At 27.6% G+C, this 9,430-nt stretch overlaps 1 protein-coding gene across 2 annotated transcripts; it reads left to right on the top strand.

Annotated features, from left to right (window-relative positions):
- Window positions 1-2,715: 2,715 nt before the first annotated feature.
- LOC137817792 (1-acyl-sn-glycerol-3-phosphate acyltransferase) lies at window positions 2,716-6,292 on the top strand. Of its 2 annotated transcripts, none has more exons than XM_090303568.1 (6): window positions 2,716-2,890; window positions 3,570-3,941; window positions 4,688-4,837; window positions 5,102-5,200; window positions 5,288-5,380; window positions 5,834-6,292. In XM_090303568.1, the coding sequence occupies exons 2-6, from the start codon at window positions 3,621-3,623 to the stop codon at window positions 6,068-6,070; spliced, it is 900 nt and encodes a 299-aa protein (XP_090159694.1). In that variant the 5' UTR covers window positions 2,716-2,890; window positions 3,570-3,620; the 3' UTR covers window positions 6,071-6,292. The 2 variants fall into 2 exon arrangements, with proteins under 2 accessions (XP_090159694.1, XP_090159695.1); XM_090303569.1 differs by having other exon boundaries at window positions 5,892-6,222.
- Window positions 6,293-9,430: the final 3,138 nt, after the last annotated feature.

The raw sequence follows: 9,430 nt of genomic DNA, 5'->3' as shown, positions 1-9,430 counted from the left end.
CATTAAAGGTGTGAAATACTGGATAATTTTGTAATACCCAAAAAAATTGCTACCCAACTATACTATAAATCTATTAAAAGGGTATGCAAAGCTTATGATAATTTAAAATATAAATATAAATATTTATGAAAGGAGGATAAAAAGATAAAAAAAATATTTTTTGTAATATATATATAAAGGATATTTAACAAGTGAAATATTAACTTACGTTTTTCGAAATATTCATATTAAATATATTCTATTAGATACTAACATTTGATCAAATATCCAAGACTTAAATTCACAAGTGAATCTAAGTGAAATGATCATGGTAAGTTCACTACAACCCTCTTCATATTCTCACCACTTGATATCTTAGTCATATGACTGAAATCATTACTCAAACTATGGAATCTTTATTGTAACATATGTGTCAATACTTATTACACAAGTCAAATAATATTTCACATATTATCCCAGATGTATCAACTTAATTTCATTAGAATTCCATCATTTTTCTCAACATAAATATCATTATACAAAATAACTTATTTAAATAAAAACATAAAATCAATTAAATTTACAACTTAATGTCCATTTAACATTTAAAAGAAATATTCTTTCATTGTATATCATATTTAATGTCATCAACCCAATATATTGATGAACAATATAATAATTTGATGAAAATAAACACATTTTAGCATTTAGAAATATTTAAAAACAAGTTTATTAAAGTTTAAAAAACACTTTCTCACCCAACCAATACTTTGCTCGTCTAGCAAATTAAGCACTTGTTACAATTTGTCTAGCAACATTCTCTTCGTCTAGCCAAATACATAAACACAACCAACGACTTTTATCTCCCCGGCAAGAAAAATGTTTGCCAAGCAACTACACCAGTGTGAGTTTTCCATAAACGACCTCTTATCTAGTGAGAATAGACTCGCCTAGCGAACAAAGTTCTTAGATTTTCAATTAAATGAATTTCACCCAATGAGACTTGACTCGTCCAACAAGCAAACCACTAAGAGTTTTTATTTAAACAATTCACCTAACAAATTTAGCTCGTTAAGTGACTAAAACTCTTGAGTTTTTAATTAAATGAATTTCGTCTTTCGAGAGTTTTACTCGCCTAATAAGTTTGCATAATTCATAAACTATGAAAAATATACAATATACAATTGATCCAATTGGTTTGAATTGATCCAATTGGTTTGAATTGATTTTTTTCTTCATTTAATTCTTATGTCCCATAATGAACTATTTTGCTCCAAAATAAGAATTCAAATTGACTCAATTGAAATATTTTAACTTTCATTACTTACCATACGACAAAATCTCTAATTTAAACATTGTTCTTAACTAAATTCACTTCTCATTAATAGTGTTCAATTTAAAACATTATCAAACAAAGATCTATTAACTAAATTGTAATAACATTTAAGTTTCAAATATTCACATAGTTTTCAAACATACACTTTTTCTTCATAGAAATCAAAATTGTAATCACGTCACCTTAGATAATCTATTCTAAGGTTTTATAAAAAACATCATTAAAATAAACGAAATTATGACTTATTATGATAACATCTTATTTTTAAAATGTAATTTTGAAAGCTAATTTAACATTAATATAAAATATCATTTTATCTTCAAACTATACTATGGATCAATTTGTACTTTTATGCATTCAGAAATTCAATTAAATTTTTCATTCTTTTAAAAACTAAATTTACATACTTAGTTATTTATTCTGATTCTAAATTAATGAAATATAAGCAAGTTATATTAAATTTAAAAAAATAAAAAATATCACAATAAATTTTAAATGTACACTTAATTGGATATAATAATATCGTTAATTAAGAAACTAATAAAATGAATGAAATAACTATTTTAAGAATTTGATAATTTTTATTATTAAGTAATTTTAGCCTGGTCAAAGTTATACGTTTTAACTGCTAACTTTTATTAAAGAGGCATTTATAAATATCTCTAAGATTAGCAAGAATAATATTAAATGAACAATAAAAAATTATTACACAGAATAAACTTTTGGATAATTTTTAAAAACTAAGAGTATTTAAAATAAGTATTTAATGTCACTTAATAAAATAATTAATGACATTTATTAATACATGAATTTAAGAAAAAACAATCTTCTCAATTTCTTTATCATAGCTAATGATATTTATTGATTCCCAATTCTTTTTATCTAAAAAAGCTTGTCAATTCACTATTCACTTTAATTAACACACTTTTTTTTTTATTAATAGTAAACATATGGGTAAAAGATATTTTGGCCGCTGAAAATATACATCATTATCAATTTAGCATATGAAAAACGAAAGTTCTTATTTAATCTTTAAGTATTTGTAAAATTATAAAAATAAATATTACTTTAAAATAATGATATACTTTTTTATCTTGTCAATTTTTCTTTTGATCTAATACAATTAATTTATGTTTAAATTACTTAAAATATTGTAAAGATTACGGTTATAATAAAAATAATAAATATATTATTTAAATATAAAAATATAAAAAATAACATTTTTGTAAAATAAATTAAGAAAAAAAGGAAAAAATATATATAATTATTTTAAAAAATTAGTATTAAAATAATTATTAAATGTCACTTAATAAAAACGTTTTATACCAGTGAGGAAAAAGTATGTGGTTTTTGTTTGTATCCTGCCTTTTATAATTTTCATGTCTGTTCTTCCAAATGACACACTGTCTTTCATCAAAATCTCTGCACTGACCATTTCCCTGTCTTCACTCTGCTTCGTTTCTCATTTGCTGCCATTCCCTAACATTCAAATCAGTGTTCCACTTTTCACTTCTCTGCTCACTTTTCTTTCTCTTTGTTGTTTTACTAATCTTTCCCCACAAAGTCACATGCTTGGTAAGGATTAAGTAGTGTTTGGTTTGGGGGGGTTTCTCAGTGGTTTTCTGGAAAACAAAAAAACATGGTTTTGGTTTCTCTGTTTGTTCAGAAAACTGGGTAGGAAAAAAGCAACAATTTTGCATTCACAATGTAAAAATAAAAAAATAAAAAAATTGTAGCTTGAACCGTTGTTGTTGTTTTTCTACTTCTGGGAATTGAAGATAAACGTTTAAGCTCACAATCTTCTTCATTCAGTTTCCTGAGAAAGAACAGAACTTTATTCGTTTTCTTGTGTTCTTCTCTCTCTCTCTCTCTCTCTCTATATATATATATATATATATATATATATATATCTGTGGTTATGGAACTGATTGGCGTGTACTTGCTTCCCACTAAGTTGAAAGGGACAGAGTCTTTTTGTTTGATTGAACTATGCTGAGGTTGTTCAAGAAACTCAGGAATCAACAATGAAAATAAAAAATGTTTGGATCAAAGGTTATTTGGTTGCTTACAATCTAGTAGAATAAACAAACGGATTTTAGTATATGAAATGTAAAATAGTTGGTTTTTCTAGACCAGGATGGATTATTCTTTTTCCTTTGGGGTAATTTTTGTTGATGAGATTTTCCAAACAACCAAACAGAACTTGATATTTGAAGTGAGTTTTTATCTGATATGCTTTCTTTGCACTGTTCAGGTGGCCTATATAATTTCTCACATCCACAGTCTTCAGGGATTTTGAGTACTCATGGAGAATTCCAGGTTTGGTGCTTTTTTGAGGAGTAGAAGAATGGATAGCTTCTTGAGCACAAGTTCTGAGAAGAGGGTGGTAGATAATCCAAACGTTTCAATAAAAGATGAATCTGAAAGAAGGCCTAAGATGGATGCTTTTGTTGATGATGATGGATGGGTTCCTGTGATCATATCTTGGATCAGAATTGTGACTTGTTTTGTTTCTATGATGCTCACAACACTTATCTGGGCATTGATCATGCTTGTGCTTATACCATGGCCCTATGAGAGGATTAGGCAAGGAAACATATATGGGCATGTGACTGGCAGAATGCTGGTAAGCTGCATTCAGTTTGGTAATTGTTTAAACTTTCTGGATGCTGCATATTTTGGAGAGAATTGATGTTCTATTTTTCTTAGTTTTTTTTTACTTATTGTTATGTGAGTCACAATCACTATATAAAATGATTGAATCTTGTTAATAATTTGTTTGGTTGTTTAGAATTTTTGGACAGCTAGAATATTTGAATCTTGTGCAGTTTGAAAATACTATTTTTGTTAAGAGGTTTTAGTAATATCTAAGAATCAGAACATTATATAATAGTCCTTAATTTAGAATTCCATTTGGTTGATTGATTATTCACAAAAAACCCATTTAAATGCTGATCTCCCAATTTAGTGGTGATTAGCAATAATTAGACATAAAGCATATATTGGGTTGTATATTATTTTTTCTGTTGTGTGGTATTGCAGATGAAGATTCTTTAAGCCAGACAATTGTATGTGGTAGGTGGATTTCTTACAAATGCATCAGAGATTCTATTCCGTATATGACATGCAATTACATAATTCAAATGCATTAGATATCCAAGCATCAGGTCATGCACATGTCCAAAATATCAGATTTAAATGGAAATCTGAATATTTTTAAAGTCTAAAGATTCCCTAAACCTAGTAACATTTCTATAAGAGCATGTCTCCAAAGTCTCACTTTCAGTCTTCACACTTTCTATAGCACAATCACTTTACTAAATTTGTTGGATTTCTTGCAAGTTGTAAATGATATTCAAAACATTGATGCAGATGTGGATTCTTGGGAATCCTATAAAAATTGAAGGTGCTGAGTACTCCAACAAGAGGGCCATTTACATCAGTAATCATGCATCTCCAATTGACATATTTCTGATAATGTGGTTGACTCCTACAGGTACTGTAGGTATTGCAAAGAAAGAGGTATGTTGTCATGCTTTATGGTCAAGACAATTGGTGTCTTGCATTGCTTTATGGGAAAATTTTCACCTTAGAATGTTTAATTCAATAAATCTCCCATGACACACCACACACTCAAGTTTGCAATTGTTATTGTCAAAGCTTCGAAATAAAGATTAAGAAACTTGTGTTACAATTACGTACACTACATTAAAGCATCACATCAGGCAAGGAATATTCATCATCTTCATTTACTGTAATAACTTGTTAACAACTATTTCTATGCAGATCATATGGTATCCTCTATTTGGCCAACTTTATGTTTTGGCCAATCATCTTCGTATAGATCGGTCCAATCCAATGGCAGCTATTGAGTCCACGAAAAAGGTATTTAACATTTTCCCTTCTTCATCATCACCACCATCTATCATACACTAGTGTAAAATTCTAATTTGTAATCAATGCGATGCTTAGGCAGCTCAAGCAGTAGTGAAGAACAATCTGTCACTGATAATTTTCCCAGAGGGCACAAGGTCTAAAAATGGACGACTTCTACCTTTCAAAAAAGTAATTTCCCACCTTCAGTTTCTTCTTCCAGTGCAGAATTTATTAATGCTTCTGACTTGCTGAAAAGAGATGCTTTTTTTGTTTGTTTAACAGATGGTATTCATGTAAGAGTTTTTAGTATCTATGAAGTGTAAAAGAACTAACATTATCAACTAATAAAAAATCTTTCTAGGTATAGTTTTTAAAGTAGTTATTATTATAGAAGTAACCAACTTACCATGCACGTGAATCTATAATTTAAAGACAATGTAAAAACTCTTCTACACCATAATCAGTAGAGAATTTATTCTTAAAATGTTAGCTTTCTCACTTGGAACTTAAAAGTTTTGCTTTCCTAGTTTCTGCAAATATGCCATTCATGAAGGATCAAATGTGCCATCAAACCAACTTAAAAAGCTTGTTTTCTCAATCGGAACTAATCTGTCAATCATTGTTCCTTGATTTTGTGTGAAGGGTTTTGTTCATTTGGCTCTGCAATCTGGTCTTCCAATTGTTCCAGTGGTTCTGACAGGTACTCATCTGGCATGGAGAAAAGGAAGCTTACATGTCAGACCAGCACCACTTACTGTCAAGTATCTTCCTCCTATAAGCACTGAAAATTGGACACTCAGCAAGATTGATAACTATGTTAACATGTTACATAACATGTATGCAGAAAATCTTCCCAAATCTCAGAGACCTCTGCCTTGAAAGGCTGAGTCATTCTTAGCTGAGTTATGCATTGCATATATATAGAATGAGGTTTTTGCATATGACTTGATCAAATCATTCTCATACCATTTCTGTCGCTAGCTCATCATAATTGATACGCTTGCATCTTAAGTACCATTCTATATTTTATGTAAAATATTGATAAGTTTTCTCCAATAATCCAGAAAATATATAAATGTTAATGTTCTGCTTAGGAACCACAAATGGAATGATTTTTTTCCATTTTTCTTACTAAAAATAGGGTAATTTCATAGGTTAATAGTCAAATTGGATAAACTTTTCTAAAAATTATTAAAATGGATAATTTTTTTAAAATTATCGAAATAAGTGTTAGGATGACACGACTTCAATATAATTAAATTTCAACTGAAGTGGTGTCACCTCACTACAAGAAATTCATTAAATAGCAACCAAAATTAAAGATAAAAAATAATTCATCATTATATTAATTAAATTAGATACTATTTTAGAGACTAAAAAATATTATTTGTATTTAAAGTGATTTTTATTATTAATAAAAAATTATGAAATGATTTCTAAGTTGATATCTAAATTAGCTACTAGAGTTTTAACTACTGGTATTTTAGATTTTAAATTGCTCTCAATTAGTCTTTTAGAAATTAATTTAGAATCTAAAATATTAGTAACTAAAACATTGGTAGCTAATGGTTAAATACAATTTTAAATACTAATTTATAAATTTTAATTATTAATAGACACTACTTTAGATATCAATAGTTTTTTTAGTATCTAAAATAGTCTCTTATTTAGTCTAATAGTAACTAATTATTTTACTCTTTAAAATTAATTGCAATTTAATGGTTTTCTTGGGTCTATACGGTTTTAGTATTAATTAGATTATGCTTACATTGAAATCGTGTCAAGAATTACTCATCTCAATAATTTTTTAAAATTTTATTTAATTTAGTAATTAACATATAAAAATTACTTAGTACGGTGAAAAAACTGATTTTTTCATAAACTTTTCATCACTTTTCCGTGATTACATCACAACCAGCCTCACCGAGTCTTGTGTATTTTTCCGAAGGCAGATTCTCCCTACACCATATGACTTTGGACTAGCACCCAAAACATGTCAAATGACTAAAACATCCTTAATGAATTGGAAAACAAGTTACACTTAATTGCACCCAACACCTATCAGCCGAGCACAATGTGCGTTTAGGGTTTATTCTTCCGGACATTGAGCCAAACACACACAAGAAGGTAGCGTTTTTGAAGCACTTCGGCGATGACAGAGAGCGGAAGCATAATGAGAAGGTACCGGAGAAGGAGGCACGTCGCAGAATGGTTAGTTTTCACGTTTCTTATGGGTTCTGGATATTTATATCTGTTAGTATGTTTTGAGTTCCGGATGTGTATATCCGGTTGAGTTCTGGATGCTTATGTCCGGATAAATGTTTTTTTTGGTTAGTTCTGGATGACAATATCCATAGGCAAAACTGACACTTCCGGATGTCAATATCTATACATAGGCAAAACTTTCTAAATGCCAATATCCATAAGTAAATATGTGACTCTTATATATTGACATCCATAAGTAAAAATATATGACGAGGACAAAGTTGGATTTAAAAAGTTCCATCAATAAAATATAAAAAATAATATGATGCAAGAAGAAATTGTCTTTTCTCTAAAAGAAATTTATCATTGAAAATATTTTATTAGACTTATGAAGTTTTTTTAACTTGAAAAAAAGTTTATCATATTAGATAATGAAAAATGCGAATTCTCAAATAGAATAATTTAGTAAAAGTTAAATAATTACTTAAAAATATCTTCAACTTTTTTTACTGTTAGAACAAAATTGATTATGATTTTTTTTAAGTGATGTGATGCTATAGAAACTATAAAAAATACTGCCTCATTGTAAAAGGTAGTTTAAAAAATTCTTATTGGAAAGTCTTTATTAGACATGTACCACACATGTATGTTAATATTCTTAAGAAATTAAAAATATTTTTTATTAGGATATATTTTGAATTTAAATAACATAAGGTTTTAATTTAATTTGTATAAATTTTATTATGTCATCTTATTTTAAAGATTTTATATGTTTATTTTTTTCTCCAATGCAAGAGTTTTATAAAACTCCATTTAACACAATAGTACTAGGTACATGTTTTAATTTTAATTTTGTTTCTATTATTAGTTATTGTAATGATTGTCAGTCTTTTCACTCTTAAATATTGTATATATTCTTAGATTTTTCTTTTACAATTGTTACCAAAATTTGATAAAAATGTTTTCTTTCAATTATTTCAAACTACTAGAAATGATTAGTATGCATGTTTAGCCATGTTCAGTGCTTATTATTTTCAATCTACGTTGTTTTATTTGTTTTAAATTAATTTTGAGTAAGAAGATTATCTGAATTTAGAACACATAATATATTATCAATTAAAATTCAAAAAGATATTTTATATATTGAAAATAATTTATTTACTATAAATTTTAATTAAATAGAAACAACATCCATTGTTTTATGTAAAGCATTAATAAAATAATACTACTTTCACTCACATTCATAAAAAAAATCCTTTTTTTTGTTAAATATTAACAATGTTTAACTGCATTTACTTATTTGATGATATTTTTTAAAATGCTTTAACTTTAATTAATTTTTCTTTTGATTACACGTCATGAAAAGATGTTTTTATAATATGTATTTTGTTTTCTTGGAAAGGACTTTTGCAATAAATATTAAAAAGTAATAAAATTCAGTGAAATTTCACACTACAAGAAAATCATGAAATAGAAATCAATTTTTAGAGACTGAAATAATTAATTGCAATAATAACTAAATTAGAGACCATTTTAGAAAGTAAAAAAAAAATTGGTTTCTAAATTAGTTTCTATTATTGTTAAATAGTTTCTAAATTGATATCTAATTAGCAACCAATGTTTTAACTACCAATTATTTAGTTTCTAAATGTGGTAACAAAAACATTGGTTACTAATTAGATACCAATTTGGAGTTTGAAAAAGTGGTTGTATTATTCTTAATTGGTTGACCTGATTTGCATTGAAATATTTGGAAAAAAAAGGGAGAGGGGGGAAGCACCCTTTCTAAACCGAGAAGAAAAACATGAAAATTTTGGATAAATGTTTGGTTGACTTGATTAGCAGTGAAACGCATGGAAATAAAAAAGATGGAGAGGGGAGAAAGTCCTAAATCGAGAAGAAAAGTGTGAAAAGTTTGGATAAAGTGATGTATTTACAATTTTCACCTTCATGGTCATTTTAAGTAGGACTTAAAATTGGTTGTGTTGAAGTTGGACTAAAGTTGGTCTAAAGTATGACTTAAGTGGGTTGTGT

This window comes from Phaseolus vulgaris, chromosome 6 (assembly GCF_051622355.1).
Source record: "Phaseolus vulgaris cultivar YP4 chromosome 6, ASM5162235v1, whole genome shotgun sequence".
Classification (NCBI taxonomy): domain Eukaryota; kingdom Viridiplantae; phylum Streptophyta; class Magnoliopsida; order Fabales; family Fabaceae; genus Phaseolus; species Phaseolus vulgaris.
Note: the sequence above shows the minus strand (reverse complement) of the source record. Positions and strands in the feature narration are given on the sequence as shown.

What these genes read in the sequence shown, in the direction of transcription:
- LOC137817792 (XM_090303568.1), top strand. Translation starts at nt 3,621, where the DNA reads ATGGAGAATTCCAGGTTTGGTGCTTTTTTGAGGAGTAGAAGAATGGAT. An exon ending in TAGGTATTGCAAAGAAAGAG is followed by an intron (nt 4,838 to 5,101) that starts GTATGTTGTCAT and finishes ATTTCTATGCAG; the next exon opens with ATCATATGGTATCCTCTATT. An exon ending in CTATTGAGTCCACGAAAAAG is followed by an intron (nt 5,201 to 5,287) that starts GTATTTAACATT and finishes TGCGATGCTTAG; the next exon opens with GCAGCTCAAGCAGTAGTGAA.